This window comes from Oncorhynchus keta, chromosome 32 (assembly GCF_023373465.1).
Source record: "Oncorhynchus keta strain PuntledgeMale-10-30-2019 chromosome 32, Oket_V2, whole genome shotgun sequence".
NCBI classification, from domain to species: domain Eukaryota; kingdom Metazoa; phylum Chordata; class Actinopteri; order Salmoniformes; family Salmonidae; genus Oncorhynchus; species Oncorhynchus keta.
Genome location: NC_068452.1, coordinates 17,412,959 through 17,435,754, shown reverse-complemented (window position 1 = coordinate 17,435,754; position 22,796 = coordinate 17,412,959). Strand labels below are relative to the sequence as shown.

The following is a 22,796-nucleotide window of genomic DNA, read 5'->3' as shown; positions in this document are numbered from 1 at the left end:
CTGCTTACTCATGGTTAGTCAGCCCCTCCACAAACATTTTTGTGTGTGTGTCAGCTCATGCTTTAGTGAGTGACATCCTTCGTTCAATTCAACCCTTCCATTTCTATTACTAATCCTGCCACTTTCTTTTTATTATTATTTTCTTTAGCCCTTTTTTCTCCCCTATTTCGTGCTATCCCTATTTCCCCTATTTCGGCACCAATGTGTCGGAGGAAACACCGTACACCCGGCGACCTGGTCAGTGTGCGCTGCACCCGGCCCGCCACAGGAGTCACTATTGCGCGTTGAAACAAGGATATCCCTGCCAGCCAAACTCTCCCTAAGCCGGACGACGCTGAGCCAATCGTGCTTCGCCCCGTGGACCTCTCGGGCACGGCCGGCTGCGACAGAGCCTGGGCTCGAACCCAGAATCTCTGGTGGCATAGCTAGCACTGCAATGAGACCACTGAGCCATCCTGCCACTTTCACAGAAAGCAAAATGCTGCAAGTACACCAATAATTATTTTAAAAGTATGTGGATCCAAAATGAAATCCCCTACCAATTTGAGGATATTCTGCTGCCTCAGGTGAAATAAGAATTGAACTGCTAAGTGTCTGGCTTGCCCTACACTACACTGGCCATTCTGGTTCATTTAGCTACTTTACCTGTATCTATCAAAAAGGATGGAACGCCACAGTCTAGAACAGCAGATACCACAGTGTGTGGGAAGTGTGGACCAAGCTCATTACTACACAGGCCTGTCATTATACCAGCACACACAAAACCTAGGAGCTGTAGCCTTGAATCTGCAGTTCTACCATGCAGTAACTACAACGTTCTGTCTAAATGAAAGGCTGAGAGAGAGAGCGAGAGAGAGCGAGAGAGCGAGAGAGAGAGAGGTCAGAGTGCTCTTCCATTCAGTAAGTGTAGGTGGACAGAATAGATTATGGGAGGCCTCAGCCAAGGCTGGGTGTTAACCTTGATTCCGTTTTTCACAGACTCGCTCCTTCTTGGTTGGCTAGGCAACAATGTAAGTATAGCATCCATCTGGGTTAAAGCATGGCATTGGTGATGTGGGGAAAAAGTGGACTCGCTTACCAGCTGGAGTGGGTTTTGTTCTGCAGGCGGCTGTAGCAGGACATGATTTGGCACCTGATGTCGACCAAGCTCCCAGTGGTGACTCTGCCCCAGGCAAGGTTACCCATTTAGATGGTGGGTATGCACACAGACACACGCACACACACAGTGGTTAGCAGCCCCACTGACTGCACCACACTAGCTAACCAGTGGGAGAATCAAACAAGGAGCTAGCCAGTGAGATAACATCTGAATGCATCTGAAGAAATAGATATGTTGCATCAAGCATGGAGCTCCTTTACAACTCCCACAGAGACAGTTCCTTTCAGAGAATTATATATATATATATATTTTTAATCTTATCTTTGATGCACTATAATATCAGACACAGCTGGAGATTGAAATTGGAAGAAATTAGTGGACTTGATTGCAGAGGTGAAATCAAGCAAACACAAGACAATTTAGGAAATGAGAGAGACAGAGAACAACTGTTCTGAGATCTAATCAGGAGCCTGAAACCAAAGCTTCATTCTCTCTGCTGCGTATTCTCTACCTTTTGTAAACAATGGAGCGAGTGTTGCATTGCAGAAGTAATCAGTGAAACTCCAAAGCTCATTCAGGGACATGGACTGAGAGGACTTGTTCCCTCCACCTACAATTACAACAGGGATGTTCTCAGACACCTGGACACTGTTTGAATGTCACCTATCAAGCCTGCCTTACATCCAGGACACTGTTTGAATGTCACCTATCAAGCCTGCCTTACATCCAGGACACTGGTTTAATGACACCTATCAAGCCTGCCTTAAATCCAGGACACTGTTTGAATGTCACCTATCAAGCCTGTCTTACATCCAGGACACTGGTTTAATGTCACCTATATCAAGCCTGCCTTACATCCAGGACACTGTTTGAATGACACCTATCAAGCCTGCCTTACATCCAGGACACTGGTTTAATGACACCTATCAAGCCTGCCTTACATCCAGGACACTGGTTTAATGACACCTATCAAGCCTGCCTTAAATCCAGGACACTGTTTGAATGTCACCAATCAAGCCTGCCTTACATCCAGGACACTGTTTGAACGTCACCTATCAAGCCTGCCTCATCCAGGACACTGTTTGAATGTCACCTATCAAGCCTGTCTTACATCCAGGACACTGGTTTAATGTCACCTATATCAAGCCTGCCTTACATCCAGGACACTGTTTGAATGTCACCTATCAAGCCTGCCTTACATCCAGGACACTGTTTGAATGTCACCTATATCAAGCCTGCCTTACATCCAGGACACTGTTTGAATGTCACCTATCAAGCCTGCCTTACATCCAGGACACTGTTTGAATGTCACCTATATCAAGCCTGCCTTACATCCAGGACACTGTTTGAATGTCACCTATCAAGCCTGCCTTACATCCAGGACACTGTTTGAATGTCACCTATCAAGCCTGCCTTACATCCAGGAAGCCTGCCTTACATCCAGGACACGGTTTGAATGTCACCTATCAAGCCCGCCTTACATTCAGGACACTCTGTGTTGCGTTGTGCGTAAGAACAGCCCTTACCCGTGGGATATTGGCCATACACCCCCCTCCCCCGTGGCTTATTGCTTACATAGCACTCATGTACAGACATTCTCCTACTGCAATGTGTATGGTAATGTGACTGAGTCCATTTGTCCATGCACATAAACACATGCTAATGAGGGCTGTAGGGCAATGTAGGGCAATGTATCCGTGTCATGACTGACATTTTTAAGACCGAACAGGCTATACTGTATAATTATGTCAACTATATTTATTTGTGTGTGCATGTGCGTGTGCATGATTGACCCTCAGGGCTCAGTATCAGATTGGTTGTGTGACAGATAAATGCAAGGGTGAGAGGAGAGAGAGAGAGAGAGAGAGAGAGAGAGAGGCTACCCCCATTTTCTCATCCTCCACAAATGAGCACTTAAGATAAGACAGAAAGAGGACAGACTGTGGCTAGATACTGTACCACGGTCAAGGGGCAGGGTTTTAATAGTTCCAGTAGGACAGGAGAAACACCATTCTGTATTGATTCCCATCCTACGTCATGATGTGGGAGGCCAGGGGGGGATCCCATCGGCAGGCCCAGTTTCCAAACGGTGAGCAAGGATCAAATCTATATCATTTTTATTTCAGCCTGAGGGTGTGGAGTTTTACCGTGTGCATTGTGGCTGTCGTGTGTGTGTGTGTGTGTGACAGAAGTCATATTCAGTGCAGTCTGTCCCGAAAGCAGATTCATAGTTCTAAAAGACATACCCATTAGTGAGATCAAAGGAATTCATGAGGCTTGGAGGAAATTCAAATAACACTTCAGACAGTGAAATCTTTTTAAACTTAGAAAAGAAAAAAAAAAGAAAAGAAAAAAAAGAAAGAAAAAAACGTTTTTTTACAATTACTTGTTGGACCCACTGATTGAAGTTGCGCAATTCATATTTCTAAACTACTTTTGCCATCGTGCACTACGGTCTGTCAAATATCATAATTCAATATAATGAACACATTGTTCATTTAAAATAAATGAAAAGGTGACATGTTCAGGCGGACTTTGTGAGAAATGAAATATTACATGCAATACAACTGTGGAAAGAAAATATGGTATTGTGGCCAAAATAAAAAAAGGAAGGAGCATTTCATGATTTTATTCTTTCTGGTAAGATGTTTGATGATTACATGGGGCTTCTCATCCAGAAAATAAAGATCCCACATTCAATGAGTGCAGATGCTGGTCAAACAATGCAGTCTCTGTTACACTGCCAAGCACAGTATCATCACTAATATGGGGACATTTGATGACATCGTGCCGTCCTGATTAATAACAAAACGGTGCCCTCGGCAGTCCATTGTGAAATAGTTATGCATTTGACGACATTTCAATACCTCGTTGGAATTCAATCATTTTCAAATACAGAGTGTCTTACATAAAGACACAGACTGATTTGGAAATACATTTAGAATATTCACAAACGTGTCAAATAATTCCTTCATTCGTATAACAAACAGCTATGTGGTGGGGGAAAAAAAAAGAGAGTCTTCATTTCATGACGATTCATCAAAGAGTGTGAATTTGTTTGAATGAAATGTTACCGCGAGGTATTGCGTTTCCAATGGATTACTGGTGAAAACCTGTACAGTACAGTAGTATCCCGGGCTATTTCCAAGTTTGTGAATTCCTTTTATGATCCCTTTGAGGTGTTTGGCTATTATTTCCTGTGTCTCTACCTGACCTAGGTAAATATATGTCAAATACTTTCAGATACTACAGGTGCGCTTGATTTAGCTTACCTACTACCTAAGAATCGCCCCAAAAGTGCAAACTCTACAGCCTTGCACAGCAATCAAGCTAAATCAAGCACTTCTCCAGAATTTGAAAGTACCTGACAAAATGCATTTTGACCCAAGTCTGGTAATTTACTTCTCACACCACTGTGCTGAGTTTAGAGGACTCCTCTGGCCTGTCCAGTTTGCTGGGAAGGGACTTGAGGTACTCCAGGTGTCTCCGTGCGTCCTCCTGGTTGTGCCTGACATAATACACCAGGTAGGAGATGACCATGGCGAACCAGCCGAACATGGTCACCAGCATGGCCACGTCCGTGGTTCTCTTGAGCCCTGCGCACAGGTCCAGGTCGGCTGCCACCATGATGAAGGGCACCCCTGTATCTATGCCAACGTCCTTGGGCTCCGAAGTGTGGCATACCACGCCAGCCAGTGATACCGGTTCCAGATCCAGCCGGGGCATTGCCACCTGGAGGCGGCAGTCACAGTGCCAGGGGTTGTGGGTGAGGTTGGCCTGGGCCCTCAGGCCCCGTAGGACCTCGGGCTCCAGGGTGGTCAGTCTGTTAGAGGACAGGTCCAGGCTCTTGAGAGAGGGGACCAGACCCCGGAAGGCCCCCGGCTCCATCTGAGTTAGCTCATTGTGGGAGAGGTCCAGCTCGTTGAGTAAAGGAAGCCCTGCAAAGGCGTCGGCGGGGATGGTGGTAAGGAGGTTACCGTCCAGGTAAAGTCGGCGAGTGTCATTGGGCAGGTCATGCGGCACCTCCGCCAGGTGCATGTTGCTGCAGCGCACCACCCTCCCGCCGTCGGCCATCTCGGAGCAGTAGCAGCTCTCGGAGCAGCCGGTGTTTGCCCCGTGGAGGCCCGCGGTGGTGGCCCCGAGCGCCAGGCTGTGCAGCAACAGGCATGCCACCAATGAGTGGCACAGCAGCCATTCTGCCAGCAGCGGCATGGTGGGATACAGGCATACCCTCCTGGAAGGACACCGCCCCTGGACCATCAGCCAAGACAACCCTGCATAGGTCACAGCTTCACCAACCAGCCGGCCTGAGAGACAATGAGGAAAAATGTCAGAGCGAAAATAATGAAGAAAAGGAACGAGGACAACAAGTGATTGCAAATGACACTAATATCAGTGTGGCAGAAGCAACACCTAACCATCTCGGTGTGAGTAATCCGAATTTCCATACAAGTGCCAGGTGTTATTTTTAAACCCACTTTGATCCTGACTGGGCTAATTGTAATGAATTGGCACTTGTGACATGAAGAACAGAAAATGACAAAACACAGCTGTAGTGTAGAGGAGGAGTGGGATAGAGATCAGCGATGGCGTCATCCGTGCGTACAGATGACAGATAATGTGCTTCCTGCCAGTGCAGTGATGGAACTCTCGTTGATTGGCATGTTTTTTCCGCTCTCGTCCCACTTCAACATTGCCTTGGAGTGACTTTTCATTACCATAATACTGCTCTGATCCAGTGTAACTAGGGAGACAGACGCTCAAAATATATATATGGTCATGGTTATTTTAGAGTACTGTCAGCCTCTAATGGATTCAGAGTGAATATCTCTGAAACTCAGTCTTAGGGTCTCTAGGAACCTACAGTAGCTAACCTAACCCGGTTTGGATGTAGGATATAGGCTATGGGCTAGATTCAATCAGATCTGTCTTAACCCGCGATAACCGACAACTGCATAGCAGCATTATTGTTTTCGGCGATGTCAGAGGTGGAACTACGTCTGCAGCTGTCGAGTCAGCAAGCGGCTCCTGGCGTTATACTTATGGTGGACATTGCCATTGGCTGCACCGAGTTGCATTAGTAGAAATCCCATGCAGAATTGCTACAAGTTCCAACACTGTGTGTTATAATCTACAACTCGATTTGGCTGATATCAACCCTCATTTCATTTAATGATTTTAAACTTGAGTGTCTGTTCTATAGAGCCTACACTTTCTCGTTCTGAACTTTTGTTACGGGTGGGATTTAAGGACAGGTGTGGTTTCGTGACAATGACGACAAGAGCAGCCGCTCACCGATTTGACTGCTTCCGAACACAGTTACACCTCCGATGTCGCCTAAACAAAAGCAATAAAACTGCTATGCAGTCGGCGGTTGTTGCGGGTTAAGGGCTCTATTCAATCTGTATCGTTGAAGCGTTCCAGGTTAGGTGATAGAAAAGTGAAGGGCATTTCCGTTTGAGCCGACATATGCACACCTACCGGGAATGCAGTCTCTGCTAACATTTCAATCACGCTGTAATAGAGCCCTAATGCGGGAACTAATTGAATCTAGGGCTGAGTCTGTTTGGATGTAGTGTAACAGTATAATTTTAAACCGTCCCCTCGCCCATACCCGGGCGCGAACCAGGGACCTTCTGCACACATCGACAACAGTCACCCACGAAGCATCGTTACCCATCGCTCCACAAAAGCCGCGGCCCTTGCAGAGCAAGGGGAACAACTACTTCAAGGTCTCAGAGCAAGTGACGTAACCGATTGAAACGCTATTTAGCGCGCACCGCTAACTAAGCTAGCCATTTCACATCCGTTACACTCACCCCCCTTTTGACCTTCCTCCTTTTTCCGCAGCAACCAGTAATCCGGGTCACGGCACCAATGTAACAGTATAATTTTAAACCGTCCCCTCGCCCATACCCGGGCGCGAACCAGGGACCTTCTGCACACATCGACAACAGTCACCCAGGAAGCATCGTTACCCATCGCTCCATGTCACGTAGAGTAGGCCAGAAGGCTAAACTGGATAACCTAACCTCTATCAAAATAAAAAGATGGCGGAACCGCAAAAGTTCTTCTGTGCAAAGGTGTTTATTTACAAGTGATTCCGGAACAAAAAAAACAACAGTACTGCCATCAACATCTATCTTATGGGACAGCTTAAAAACAATGCTGCCCCATCCACAGCTCAATCCAAAATGCCTCCCCCATTACTGAAAGAGAGGCTCCTTTTGTAGGGCTAGCCCCTCCCCTCAGAACAATTAACCCTGGTTAATTAATCAATTAATAATACAAACCTACATTTTCCATGAACTAAACATACTAAAGGATATACATTGCAACACGGTTTTAAACAATATCACAACATAACATTTACAACATTACATCACTACTGACAATATCTTTCAATATGCCCATATGCATTAATGAGCCATTTGGGACAGGCACTATAAAGCCAACCCAATTCCCTTAGCTCGGGTCCTTTTCCAGCTTACCCGGAAGCTACAGAGATGGAGAGAGAGGAACAGAACAAACAAACAATGCGCTCATCCACAACATTGATAAGTATCATAATTATTGTATCTCTCAAATATGAACATTGACAAGTGTGAAATGCATGCACCAAGACAGAAGTTAATTTGTGTGTCGACCCACATTGTTAACTTATCTTATAATGGCGCAGGGAGGAGTGATGAATATGTGTGTGCGTTAAAGAACCAAATGCTGCCCGCGGCCAGTGACGGACTTCTACGTCACACTCCACAAAAGCCGCGGCCCTTGCAGAGCAAGGGGAACTACTGCTTCAAGGTCTCAGAGCAAGTGACGTAACCGATTGAAACGCTATTTAGCGCGCACCGCTAACTAAGCTAGCCGTTTCACATCCGTTACATTAGCCTATGTATGCATTTAGTGTAAGTACATTTTGGGTCGATCAATGTAATGTTTCCGGGCCCATCGGTTCTGGAAACCCACTTTTCACTGAGACCCGACTCAGGTGACAGACTCTTGAGCAGCACTGTCTGAGGCAGGCTGAGGCGCAGTAAATGCCACAGTCCAGTATCGTTTTACCAATCCTATCTAAACCACATAGAATATGTTTCCCCACTGACACAAAACCCCAGAGAAAGTGTTATGAGTTGGACGGGACGCTCACCGTTTCACCGCAACACAACTGTTGTCTAGAGCAGGGTTTCACAAACTCGGGACACCCTGGGTGCACGTTTTGGTTTTTGCCCTAGCACTTTCTACACAGCCAATTCAAATAATCACAGCCTGTTGAGTACAGTTACAGTACATTATGCCTGTATGCAACAGGTAGATGTGACGGGATGGGAGCCATGTTGGATATTAAGATATCAGGTAGCAAAACCCTGGCCTAAAAGGTCTAAGAACCTTAGGAGAGCTTTTTTGGTCGTAGGCTAGGTTGGTTTTATGGATTCATGCTCTTCATAATTGTAAATCTTGCACATAAAAAATGTAAACATATTCTTCCTAAAGTATTCACCAGTGTACAAAAATGTTTTAAAAAATATATATATATAATGATAACTTCAAATAAATAAAACAGTAACTGGTATCTTTACTTTCAACATGGCTCCCATCCCATCAGATCTGCCTGTTGCATACAGGCATAATGTACTGAAACTGTACTCTATCTGGCCGTTCGTTCAGCTTCTGGGAAATTAGCTCTATCTGACCAGACGGGCTCCACTTAGGCTGGTTTACAAATGACATAATCTAAGAGCGGCTCTTAAAGTCACATTACGAAAGGCAGCACGGCTCAATAAGAAGGACTGCGTCTCGCACACAGTCTCCTCAGAGCCAGGGTGAGGGATGGCCGAGTGTCTGGGAGGCCTGAGTGGACCATATAACAACCGCATTAGTGGTGTATGTCACAGCATGTCAAAGTCTGGTTTATTGGGGTTCTGCTGAATGCGTGAGGAGGAGAGGGGTACAACCTAATAAAGAAAATGAAGAGAGGCAAAACATAGCATCATTTAACTTGACAACCACTAATTCCAAACAATACAGAACCCCATGATCTAAGTGGAATGGATTGATATACTGTGTGACTGTACTATAGTGTGTGTACTACAGTGTGTGACAGTGTGTGAGCGAGAGTAGGCTCAGTATTTAATTTGCTCAGTTACATCAGTTTTTTTCCTAACGACTTAGCACTATATAGGCCAAGATAGTATTGGATATAAACTCTCTCAGTTACTTATTGTGTCCTGCAATAAGAAAAGCTGATGTACCACTGTATAAACTGTTAATGCATATTAAAAATACCACAGGGCCTGGTGTACAGTGTGCACTCGCTGTCTGACTACAAGAAGAACATTTGAATGCATTAGATTAGACTATCCTCCCAGTAAGTGATATGGGGGAACTTGCAATTATCACGCAAAGGAAGGCCTCATGCTGTTATCCTATCCGGATTCCTCCCTCCTCCTCCTCCGTGCAGCGATGGATATTCTCTAGTCATTGGTTTGACGTTCACACGGTTAACCTTTGTGCGACGGAGCGTTCATGCAATAGAAGAAACTGGCTCTCGAGGCTTGCACACGAGACAGAAAACCCTTTTCCACAGTGGACCCAGCATAGAAGTGTTATTGCAGGAATACTGGGAAAAACCCGTATTCAGCTTGTTCCTAGTACACGATGTTAGCAACTTTGGCTAAAGTAACTCTAAACATTTGTTTTGCATGTGAATTCGTTTCTCTGAATCGTTTCTTATATACAGTTCCTTTCAGCCAGACTGCCAGGCATCACACAAAAACCCTCTTGCAGACACAGTACTAATACATTCAAACATTCAAAAGGTGGGTACTTAATACATAAAATATTGATTTGGAAAATATTAATGTACACAAAGGTAGGTCGACATTAATATGCCATTACTCTCCGACTGCACAACATTCAGGCTAAATTGATGCGTTCTCTGCAAAGTGCAGGACGTCAACAATCCTCTGCAAGGTATGAACCTTTGGCACATACAGTAGGCTATTATGAATTCATTGGGCCACTGACCTAACTTGGAGGTGTTTTAGGGATACCCTACATAACTTATTAATGATGGAATATTGAAGTGTAGTTTACAAAAGCATATCATATCCCCCTGAGATATGCTTTTGGAAAATACACCTCAATATTCCAACATGACAAATGAAAATGAAAAGGTCCCCAACAATATAAAGGACATATGTATTAATTCTATAAATCAGATGCAAATGCAAGGCTGGCAAACATAAGAGCTTTCTTACCACTTCAGCTTTTGTTGTCTGGGAGAAGAACATTTGTCAGCATGCTTCACAGAACAGCGTCCATATCTCAAATGCGTTTACAGTACCCGCTTGCAATTCAGCGCAGCCGGAGAATCCGCGTCACAACCCCATGGACTGGAGCCTGCTTACCAGCATTCAATACCGATGGTTGTTGCCTCTCCGCTCCCCGCGATCTAGTTGAAATAAACACGACTGTAAATATAAAGAGGGACAATAGGATCCGTTACCAAAACGTAACCTATTATTGTCTTAAAATGGTCATATCAAGCCGTCATACGCAGGCACAGGAGCGTTGAAGCATACAATCTCCTCACCACACATACACCCCCTGCTACAGTAGATGGCTACTGCTGCGCTGTGCGCTCTACTGAGCGCGTCAACCCACATCGTGACTTCTGAGAGGCTGGAAACCTTTCCATGATTAATGTCATGCGCAGCCTTCAAGGGACGTGTGTAAAGGCTGAGAATGCTCAAATGACCTGCGCAGAATTACGTTTTCTGAACAATTATCCGAGCAATACAATAGCCTATGGTCACATGGGAAGTTGGCTACTAATGACTAGTACTTGCTAATGGGGGATTGTTAGAGATACAATCTCAGAGATAACAATAATCTACAAAATGCTGACTATTCAAATTATAGACCATCTCTGAGTGCTTCCAAGTACAAAAACGGTGATACCTAGAACCTATAAAGGGTTATTCGGTTGTCCCATAGTTCCAGGTAGAACCCATTCCACAGAGGGTTCTTGTCACGCCCTGGTTGTAGTATTTTGTGTTTTTCTTCATGTATTTGGTCAGGCCAGGGTGTGGGTTTTTCTATGTGGTGTGTAGATAGTGGGATTGTAGCTTAGTGGGGTGTTCTAGGTTAGTCTATGGCTGTCTGAAGTGGTTCTCAATCAGAGGCAGGTGTTTATCGTTGTCTCTGATTGGGAACCATATTTAGGCAGCCAATACATCCAAAATATGTATTGTTACACTGAGAGATATGGAGTGCAGATCCAGGGAAGCTTGGATGAGTTGCAGAAAAACCAGACTGAGACTGAGGTTGGAGTTGGCTGAGTAGAACAGGGTAAACAGGTCCTGAGGGGAATCCAAGGTAGTGGTGGTGAGTAAAATTCAGAGCAAGGTAGTTGGGTGGTGTAGTGTGGAACAGGACCCAGAGACTGCAATGAGAAAATAAACAGTGTCAGGCAGGGAAACAGGCACAGCAGAGTAACAAGATCTTGCGTAATCGTAAATGGCTAGAATCATGAACTGACTGAGCAGAGATTACAATTTGGCAGAGTGGAATTTGCAGGACTGAGTATTTGTAGAGGTCTTGATTATGGAACGAGTTGCAGCTGGTAGGGATCTGCTCTGACTTCAGCAAATCTGTCTCCAACCACACAGAGAGGGAGAGAGAGTGTACAGGGGGAGTAACTGCAGGTCAAGAAGACACCGGATGAACACCAGAGGGCGTAGCAGGAGCAGATGTGACAAGATGCTGATGACAGGTTGCCCTATGCTGGGCTGCTGGAATTGAAACCCCCGCTGGGAGAATGGAGTTCAGTTGGTGGGGGTGGGATTGTGGAAGGTCGTTGGAAGACTGCTGCTGCAAAACAGCAAGTGAGTCCAAGTATACCGATTTGACAATATACTTACAGAAAAATATAATGTGAATGCAAATGTCTCGTTCATGATTTGCCCAAATGTACCTGGATGACTTCACACTAAATGTAATGTAGTTTGCTCATACTTTAAGTTATCCGTCTGAACCTTTGCACATACACTGGTGCCATCTTCTGGACACCATCGGAATTACAACCAGAGTGATGGCTAGATGTGGGACCTTTCTGTTGCATTTCAAAGATGGTGGTAGAAGAAAAAAAGAATTTCTTTCTATTTTCTTCTACCAGATCTATTGTGTTATATTCTCCTACATTCAATTCACATTTCCACAAACTTCAAAGTGTTTCCTTTCAAATGGTACCAAGAATATGCATATCCTTGCTTCAGGGCCTGAGCTACAGGCAGTTAGATTTGGGTATGTCCTTTTAGGCGAAAATTTAAGAAAAAAAAAGGGCTATCCCTAAGAAGAGGGAGGCACTTTATCTACTTCTCCAGAGTCAGATGAACTTGTGGATGCCATTTTTACGTCTGTGTCCAGTATGAAAGAAGTTCAAGGGAGTTTTGCAGCCAATGCTAACTGGCAGTAAGCATAATGACCCGAAGTCTACAGATATATTATAATGTAATACGTACAGAGGGATCTGTTAGCGGGAAACATATTTTATTAGCACAAAGTAAACGAATCAATTTTTTTATTTTCCAGCTCATTTCCTGCAATTCTACATATTTTGGTGCAACTTTTGCAATGTTAATATGAAATCTGAGTGAGAGTGACTAGCAAAATCAATGGGGGCTCCCTGGAGACCAGGGCCCCTGGGCTCGTGCCCTGCGTGCCGGGTCGGTAATTTGGCCATGATTACTACAAGTTGAGATAGCTGGCTAGACTAACTAGACTAATTTACCAATCTTATACATGTTAACTGGCATGGGCTAATTGAGTGACTGTCAGTGAGTGACACACAGTATAACTAGAGGATAACCGATGATGTACAACTAAGTTTGGAAATTGCACCTTGTGTGTTCTACTATTCTTACTTAACAGTGATTTGAGGCCCAGACTGACAAAAATAATATAGAGTTACAGCCATGAGAATAAGTCGACCTTCAGCTACACTGTCTGTCAGCCATTGTAAAATAGGCCTAAAGAGTCAAATTGTAAACTATGAGCACCCTGCTTGATATCTGATATGGCTGAAATAGAAGGAGGAATCTCCAAAATGTAGAAGAATTGAAAATGTGTTTATGGAGGATATCCATTAAGTGTAGTAGAGAGAGAGAGAGAGAAGACTCACTTTCACCTGTCTCATTAAACAGAAAAAAAGAAGGATGAGGATAAAAAACAATTGAATGCAGCTCTGCATACTTACTGATAAAAGAGATGGAAGCGTGACTAAAGGAAGGTTAGGGACAATATAATTACATAAGAAGGAGTGCACATGTACAGAGTAGCAAGACAATAATAATATATTTAAAGGGGTTGAAAATAACCTCAGAAGAGAGGGTGTGAAAGGCAGGGAAGGAGAGAGAGAGCGAGAGCGAGAGGGGGGAGGAAGGGAAAGAGGGCGAGAGAGAGGAGCGTGTTGAGGAAAATGGAGCGTGGGAGAGGGGAATGGAGAGAGCTGTCAAATTCTCACTTGCTTCCTCAAGCCTTGTTTCCTCAATTCCTTACAAAGCTCGTTGGAGAAAGAGGCCTGGGGGAGGGACCTTAAATCCTCTTCTCTAATGCAAGGATGTGCTGGCGAGTAACGTTTTGAGACACAGACAGGGTTTGCAGCTGCAATGGGGAGCCGTAAGGGAGCTAAAGACAAACGAGTGTCACAGAGGTCATCAGGATGGAAGTTTGCTTTGAGAGGACACCGATGCTCTCTCTCTCACCCCTCAAGAACACACTTTCACAACACTCTGCTTGTCCTCACAACGCTCCGATTGTCCTCGCAACGCTCCGATTGTCCTCGCAACGCTCCGGTTGTCCTCGCAACGCTCCGGTTGTCCTCGCAACACTCCGGTTGTCCTCGCAACGCTCCGATTGTCCTCGCAACGCTCCGATTGTCCTCGCAACGCTCCGATTGTCCTCGCAACGCTCCGATTGTCCTCGCAACGCTCCGATTGTCCTCGCAACGCTCCGATTGTCCTCGCAACGCTCTGATTGTCCTCGCAACGCTCTGATTGTCCTCACAACACTCCTCAAAAGCAATCCATTCCTTTCTGCCGTTGCGCTAGATTGCCCGCAAGTAATCTCTCTTGTAATCTACCGTTCATTGTGCTAGAGTGCCAGCATGGAATGCAGTACTCAATAATGTTAAGTATTTTTTTATGCTTGGGAAAGGAAAGTTCAAGGCAATAAGAGAAAATGTTCTGAAGTGAAGTTCGTTATGTTTTGGCTGAGGCTTTGTGTGTACATGTCTGTCTATATACAGTAGACACCAGACCAGGCTGCAGTTTACATTTTCCATCTCTGCCCAACTTTTCCCTAGTGTGCGTCCAGTGTTCAGTATGCCTCGTCAGGTCTCTGACTGCAGGAGGAGTGTGATGGTTTTATAAAGGAAGCTCATTAAAGCTGCACGGTGTCTCCACACATGGTGTGTGTGTCTTCAGCCCTGATGCCTTGCCCCCTGTCCCTTGTCAGCCCTGGTTAGCTTCTAAGCCAGGCACAGCTAGTTTTACTGGGTGCTGCTGGCTGACAGGTGCCCTCACACATAAAGGTTCCACACACCTGTTGCCAGGCTCACACATACACCCACTCAGGTATAATCAATGACACTCAGGAGAAGACACACACACACATTTGTTTTATTATCCTTGTGGGGACCAAACAATTGATTTCCAATCAAAATTGACACACTCAGAAATAGGTTTCATATATAAAAATGTAATAATGAAAAGGATGACATGGCTGGCAGCTCACGGGCCTTAGAAAATGTATTTTTAAAAGACATTTATGCAATTTCTCTGTTATACTAATCTATAATGACCTTCTGGATGATCAGTGGACCAAGGTGGGCCGGCCGGGTTTTCTCATAGGCTGAGGTCACGCAAATTTACATTCAAAGTCAAATTCTACATCAGCAAAGAGACCTGCTCCTACTCTGTCATCAGTTAGACAGATCATGGGCTGAAAACCCCCAGAAACGGTGCCTGTAAACGTCGGAAGAGCATATTCTACATTGTCACCTCACTCAAAACGTTCTATGTTTTGTGTGTCTAAAACCGGGATTTGGTCAAACAGTAAAGTGCATTATCGTAACGGTTCCTGTAACGAAAGTGTCCGCTCTCCCCATGTGCCTGTGCCCTCACTGGGGCCTGTTGCTGCAATGAGCGAGCCACTCCCCTCTCCCCCCATGCGCTCGAGAGAGCGAGAAAAATAATATTCTAAACACACAAAAAGATTTGTCCCCTTGTCGAAGAGAGGAGGGCCTCAGTTTTCGGTAGGTATAATTATGTATTTCTCAACTCTCAATATTCATCTCAGTAGCATCTATTTGACAACCAAAATATTTGAGATATGGAGGTCATGGGTAGTAGCCTACAACTGCAACGTTTATTTTAGGACATTTCATTTTCTTTTGGATGAATACATGGCTACTAGCAGTGGGTACTATACTTAGAGACAGCAATGAAGCAATGTGTTTTTAGTTCTTCAGATGTTGAAACCCAAATGAATTGGCCTATGTTATTAGTTAGTGCACATAATCTTATTTAAATTAAAGCTTATTTTAACAGGTAAGTTGACTGAGAACACTTGACTTTTTCCACATGGTGTTACTTTACAGACGTATTCTAAAATGGACTAAATGCTTTTTCCCCCTCATCAATCTCCACACCATACCCCATAATGACAAAACAAAAACAGGTTTAAAAAACTGAAATATCACATTTAACTAAGATTTCAGACCCTTTACTCAGTACTTTGTTGAAGCATCTTTGGCAGCGATTACAGCCTCAAGTATTTTTGAGTGTGACGCTACAAGTTTGGCACACCTGTGTTTGGTGAGTTTCTCCCATTCTTCTCTGCAGATCCTCTCAAGCTCTGTCAGGTTGGATGGGGAGCGTCACTGCACAGCTATTTTCAGGCCTCTCCAGAGATGTTCGATAAGGCTCTGGCTGGGCCACTCAAGGATATTCAGATACTTGAACCGACGCCACCCCTGCATTGTCTTGGCTGTGTGCTTAGGTTCTTTGTCCTGTTGGAAGTTGAACATTCGCCCCAGTCTGTAGTCCTGAGCACTCTGGAGCAGGTTTTTAATCAAGGATCTGTCTGTACTTTGCTCCATTCATCTTACCCTCGATCCTGACTAGTCTCCCTGCTGCTGAAAAACATCACCGTAGGGATGGCGCCAGATTTCCTCCAGACGTGACGCTTGGCTTTCAGGCCAAAGAGTTCCATCTTGGTTTTATCAGACCAGAGAATCTTGTTTCTCATGGTCTGAGAGTCATTCAGGTGCCTTTTGGCAAACTCCAAACGGGCAGTTGTGCCTTTTACTGAAGAGTGGCTTCTGTCTGGCCACTCTACCATAAAGGCCTGATTGGTTGAGTGCTGCAGAGATTGGTGTCCTTCTGGAAAGTTCTCCCATCTCCACAGAGGAACTCTGGAACTCTGTCAGAGTGACCATCGGGTTCTTGGTCACCTCCCTGACCAAGGCCCTTCTCCCCCGATTGCCCAGTTTGGCTGAGCAGCCATCTCTAGGAAGAGTCTTGGTGGTTCCAAATTTCTTAAATTTAAAAATTATTTTGAATAAATTTGCCAAAAATTCTAAGACTGTTTTCACTTTGTCATTATGGGGTACTGTGTGTAGATTGATGAGAAAAAAATGATAATTTCATTCATTTTACAATAAGGCTGTTACCTAACAAAATGTGGAAAAAGTGAAGGGGTCGGAATACACATACAATGCACTGTGCATATGTAATTGATCTCTATTGAACAAAAATAAAGCAGGAAATTCTGGAGACCTATTTTGACAGTAAAATATAGCAACTATAGTCTAATTGTGAACTCACAAATCATGGCAGTCACTGGGTTATGTTGCACATCAAAATATCTTAACTTGCATTCCTACTTGGACATGTTAGACGAAACCACTTATTTCATGAATACTTCAGCAGTCTATGAGTTGCTATATAAGATAATTACTTGTGATTTGGGTCCGACCAAATCATGGGCTGGTGCCACCAACTGTAAAAGTAAGTTGCACCAGTGACATCAGTGGAAAATGATAGTCTGGAGGCCTGGAATAGTAATTAATACTTAGGATAGGTGTTGATTCAGGTGAACACATGATATGCACTCATTTGCAATATAGCCTAAGGCCTAGTTTCAATCAGATAAACTGTTTACTGGCGATGGCCTCATAGCTGATGTTTTGTCGGTGTCGTAGGTGTGAACGCTGAAGCTGTCAAATCGGGGAGCAGCTGCTCTTGATTATTGTCACAAAGCCACACCCCTCCCACTCGCATTTGAAGTTCAGAACGAGAAAGTGTAGGCTACATATAAATCGTTTTGCTCAAATACATTATTTTGCTGAATGATTTTGTATCAGCTTAATCGAGGTGTCGATTTACACATCTCAGATTCCAGTGTTTGAAATTGTACACATGGGATTTCTCTTCATGCGACTCTGTGCAGCCAATGGCAATGTCCGCTTTAGGTATAATACCAGGAGCCGCTTGTGGATTTGACAGCTCTTAAACAGTACCACCCCAACACCGCCAAAACAACCGCTATGAGGAGCAGATCTGATTGAATAGAGCTCTAAATCATTAGCTTGACTTCTATAACGTACAGTATAAGGTTTAAGCAGACAGGCAGACGGTGAACAAGAAAAAGCACAGAGGGACAGCAGACAAGATGCTGAGACAGACAGACGGCAAAACAAGGAGGCAAACGCGATGGCCAGTGCAGAGGCACAGTTATTGTGGTGAGTTGTATCTCCAGTGGGGCTTTTACATATTGTATTTATTTTACATATGAGCTTGTTAAAAAAGAGGAGGATCATGTCTCGCCAGTCACTGGTACAGAAATGGTTGAGAAACACTGTACTGTGCTGCCAATGTTATGTCTGTGTCTGCCTGTGTATACGTCTAACTCAGAGTGGGTGCTGAATATCAGACAGAAGGCTCAAGCCTGGTGAAGATGTAGGTTTGTGATTTTGTCAGGGCAGTGGCTGATAGGGTTTGGGCACCAAACCAGTAGTCGGGGCTGGTGTGGATAAAATGCCAAGGATGAATTCTTGTCCCTGGCAAACTGTATGGAAGAGCAATATGGTTGTCTCTCTGTAGTGGCTCCAGTTGGGATCCTTGTCTTTAGGCAGCCGTCTTTTCTTCTTGTCTGCTGTTCTCTCTCAACCTAGTAAAGCCGCTTGTGCTCCAGACCGTGTGTGCCAGCCAGGCTGGAGGAGGAAAGCCTCAATAAATTAATAAATGTTAACACCAGTCAAGAATGGGTTTCGCTCGGAGGCTTGCTCGCTGCTGCATGTCGGCCACTGCACCCATGACTTGGTTGCGAATTTGTGTGTGTGTGTGTGTGTGTGTGTGTGGGAGAGAGAGATTGCACAGTGTGTACAGTATGTAGTGTGTTTGACATAATGAATGATGTGACAACATTTCTCCCTAGTGGATATAATAAGACCTGCATTAATCACGTCCTCTGCTTTATAGGTTTCTTCAAAATGAAAGTTGTCGGTCAGGGTCGGTTTTGGCCTCCTGCGTCCAGAGATCTATTTCTAAATGTTGACTATATAGTTGTACAGTATTTAATTCTCCACATATATTCAAAACTATTCCCGTTCATCTTGTGAAGTCTCACATCAACAACAACAATAGAACTTTTAAGCTTGGATTTCATGTTCTTTAAAGCCACACACACAGTAATCTAAAATGTACACTGAAATCAAATTATTGATAGATTTTATACATACAGTACAAATGTGTTTTGCATTTTGCCAGAAAAAAAAAACCCATAGGAGAACCCTTTGAAGAACCCTTTTTGGTTCCAGATAGAACCCTTTACACAGATGATTCTATAAGGAACCCAAAAACGTTCTACCTGGATTATTATTTGACAGCACACAGAATATGATAGAAGAATTAGTCTAAAGCATTAATCTTTTTATATTTTTTTTATGTGGAACATTTTAAAAACAAACATTATGTTCAATGAGTTCAGCCAATGCATCAAGAAAATCGCTCTTTAGAATCTCAAGTAAATAACACGTATGAAAAAAGATATACAACAAAAAAAGATAAATAGATGTGTTATAGTCAAGTCAGAAAACTATTTTAATTACCTGGCAAGAATACAACTAGAAATCGGACACACAAAAAATGTACATTGAAATGGAAACAAAGCCTTTACTCTTATCGACCAACTGAAACATTTTGATGAAAACGTTGTTTATTTTAAGCCCTGATAATTCAACTCACAAAGCTAACCTTTCAAGCCTCTCCTGTTACCGATATCTCTGCATCAACATGCCTATTATAAGGCCTTCACTCTTATATGTTGTCATCTTCTTCATAGTCATATTCTCCCCTCCGCCTTCACATGAAGCGAGCTGCTCCAGGTCAAAAGGGTCATTGTCTTCATCGTACGTGTCTTCGGCATCATCCATCCGGTGTGAAGGTATCTGGATTTTCATAGACGTCCTCATCTTCCTCACCTGGTCCTTCACCTTGGTTGTTTCCACACTTGTTCGTGGCTCCTGGAGCATTCCCGAGGTTGAATACAAACATTTGAGTTTACGTGCCTGGACTTCAAGTCAGGATCTTGGCACAGGTTATCCTTTCATAACTGCAGACATTGTTTCTTTGAATCGTTATTTTCACACACATTCCTGCACGGCATCCTTTTTTTCCAAGTCTTCGTCTTTGCTCTTGTTGACAAAGGCTTCTGCGTTGACATCGTCCTCTTCATCGTTTTCCTCACTCGCTGCACCCACGGTGTTCCCATGTGTGTTCATGTTAATGGCAGCTGAGGGATTTATCAGTTTAATTCATACAAATGACATCAGTGTATATATAAGCGCGAATAGATATCATGAACAGTACAAAATCATAACAAAATGAGGGTTGAAATATCTAAATCAAAATGTCCAGGTTTTCAAGAAATCCTAGTTGGGAGGATTTCACATTTCTTGATGAATCCTTCCGGATTTTCCAGGTTCTTAAAAACCTGGGTATTTTGCAAACCTTGCAAATTCTGATAAGAGGAGCTAGAACTTACTTTCTCTTGGGTTTATCGTAATAGTCTGCTCTCTGTTGCTTATCTTCCTCTAAGACTAAACATTAATGGGAATGAGCAGGAGCAGCAGCAGGAGCAGGAGCAGGAGCAGGAGCAGGAGCAGTAGCCTACCTATTGCGTCAGAGGCAATAATTGGGACTATGGATGCTATGGAGAGAAACAACACCGTACTCAACATCTTCATTTCTGAATTCGTAAAGCTATCAAATTCTTCTGCAATGTAAAACATTGGTCTTTAAAAAATATTGCATGACTGAAAAGGACTGATAATATCTATGTTCTTTTTCACTTGAGAATGAAACTAAAACATATTTTACCTTGAATGCTGACTGTCAGCAACTCTGTCGATAGAATGGAATGACAGGGTGGAGACATTAACCTCATAAACACAACTGTAGTTGCCCTCGTCTGTATACTCTGCAACAGGGAAGTAAAAGGAGGCAGAGTCGTTGACTGATGGCTCCATTCAGTCCTGTTGGACCCAGAGAAGTCCAGATAGAAGAGGCCTCCGGGATACTGTGGCTGAATGGAGCAGGTGATGGAGAAGCTGTGGCCCCTGGTCACCTCTGGCCACTGAAGTCCCCAGAACATACCTCCATTTGGAGCACTGAGAGAGATGTTGGGCTGTAGCAAGACAACTAGGAAAAGACAAGAGCAGGTTGTTAATGTGTGTTAACGTATGACCTGTGACTGCAGCATAACAATAATATTACCTCCGTGGCAGAGGTCCCCCCCCCCTATCAAAAAAGAGCAGAACAATAAGCAGTTCGGGGCGGGGTTGAAAGTTGGCGAAAACAGCAGCACGGGTTGCGATGAATGTACAGACATGGTACAGGGGCTGAGTGACTGGCTTACTGGGGCTCTTTCATACCGTCCCTGGGAGGGGTGCGTCACCTAAGTGGGTTGAGTCACTGATGTGATCATCCTGTCTGGGTTGCCCCATAGAGACTGTCAGAGGACAACAGACCCTCCGATTTGACACACTGAACTCTATCTGAGAAGTAGTTGGTGAACCAGGCGAGGCAGTCATTTGAGAAGTCAAGGCTATTGAGTCTTCCGATAAGAGTGAGGTGATTGACAGAGTCGAAAGCCTTGGCCCCGTCAATGAAGACGGGGCCAAGCTGCACAGTACTGTCCTTTATCGATGGCGGTTATGATATTGTTTAGTACCTTGAGCGTGGCTGAGATGTAGCTCGGAAACCAGATTTGCACAGCGGAGAAGTTACGGTGAGATTCGAAATGGTCCGTGATCTGTATGTTAACTTGGCTTTCGAAAAATTTAGAAAGGCAGGGCAGGATGGATATAGATAGGTATGTAACAGTTTGGGTCTAGAGTGTCACCCCCTTTGAAGAGGGGGATGACTGTGGCAGCTTTCCAATCTTTGGGAATTTCGGACGATATGAAAGAGAGGTTGAACAGACTGGTAATAGGGGTTGCAACAATGGTGGCAGATCATTTTGGATAGAGAGGGTCCAGATTGTCTAGCCCTAATTTGTGTGAGATTGGGGGCATCTAGCTTAGATTTTAGGACTGCTGGGGTGTTAAGCATATCCCAGTTTAGGTCACCTAACAGAACAAACTCTGAAGATGATGATGATGGAAAAAAAAGCAATGAGTATAACAAACTTAGGGAGGAGGCTTCTGAATTTAACCTGCATGAAACCAAGGCTTTTACGGTTACAGAAGTCAACAAATGAAAGCACCTGGTGACACACAGTGTCTGGATTAACCTCTACATCACCCGAAGGAACAGAGGAGGAGTAGGATGAGGGCAAGGCTAAAGGCTATCAAAACTGGTCGTTTAGTGCGTTGGGGACAGAGAATAAAAGGAGCAGATTTCTGGGCATGGTAGGATAGATTCAGGGCATAATGGTAGGGTAGGGTATGGTAGGGTGTGGGTACAGTGGAGGTAAACCTAGGCATTGAGTGACGATAAGAGAGGTTGCATCTCTGGACGCACTAGTTATGCTGGGTGAGGTCACCGCACGTGTAGGAGGTGGGACAAAAGAGGCATCTGAGGCACGTTGAGTGGGACTAGGGGCTCCACAGTAAACTAAAACAATGATAATTATCCTAAACAACAGTATACAAGACATATTGACATTAGAGAGAGACATAAAGCGAGGCATAAAGCAATCACAGGTGTTGATTTGGAGAGCTAGCTAAGACAACAATGGGTAAGACAACAACCGCTAATCAGCTAAGACAACCACAAGTTAAGTTTAGAGACTTACCATTGTACCATTTGGTGTTATTTGGGTTTATGGTTCATCATGAGAATAAGTTTTTCAAAGGTTTTCCAAAATGTTCAAGGTTGATGAAAATCTATCCTGACTGACCTTATGGGTCCTTCAGAGAAAATGTGTTCAGCATGAGGAAAGACAACTACATACAACGTTTCAAGTCTCTAGGTCAAATGGGGTGATGGATATTAAGGTTTAAGTGAGACTGCTTATTAAAGCGCCCCCATATGGCAATCGTTACCATCGGTGCCATTATTTTTGACCAAGTTACTCATAGCCTCTAGTTTCTGTGTGCAAAATTATTTTTTAAAAGTGACCAATCTGT

At 44.1% G+C, this 22,796-nt stretch overlaps 1 protein-coding gene across 3 annotated transcripts; it reads right to left on the bottom strand.

The window, feature by feature from the left end:
* Window positions 1–2,702: 2,702 nt before the first annotated feature.
* LOC118364725 (leucine-rich repeat-containing protein 3B-like) lies at window positions 2,703–11,593 on the bottom strand. Of its 3 annotated transcripts, none has more exons than XM_035746425.2 (3): window positions 11,359–11,593; window positions 10,360–10,553; window positions 2,703–5,406 (listed from the first exon to the last, which is right to left on the bottom strand). In XM_035746425.2, the coding sequence occupies exon 3, from the start codon at window positions 5,357–5,359 to the stop codon at window positions 4,505–4,507; it is 855 nt and encodes a 284-aa protein (XP_035602318.1). In that variant the 5' UTR covers window positions 5,360–5,406; window positions 10,360–10,553; window positions 11,359–11,593; the 3' UTR covers window positions 2,703–4,504. The 3 variants fall into 3 exon arrangements, with proteins under 3 accessions (XP_035602318.1, XP_035602317.1, XP_035602316.1); XM_035746424.2 differs by lacking the exon at window positions 11,359–11,593 and adding an exon at window positions 10,695–11,116 and having other exon boundaries at window positions 10,360–10,572; XM_035746423.2 differs by lacking the exon at window positions 11,359–11,593 and adding an exon at window positions 10,695–11,116.
* Window positions 11,594–22,796: the final 11,203 nt, after the last annotated feature.

What these genes read in the sequence shown, in the direction of transcription:
- LOC118364725 (XM_035746425.2), bottom strand. Translation starts at nt 5,359, where the DNA reads ATGGTCCAGGGGCGGTGTCCTTCCAGGAGGGTATGCCTGTATCCCACC.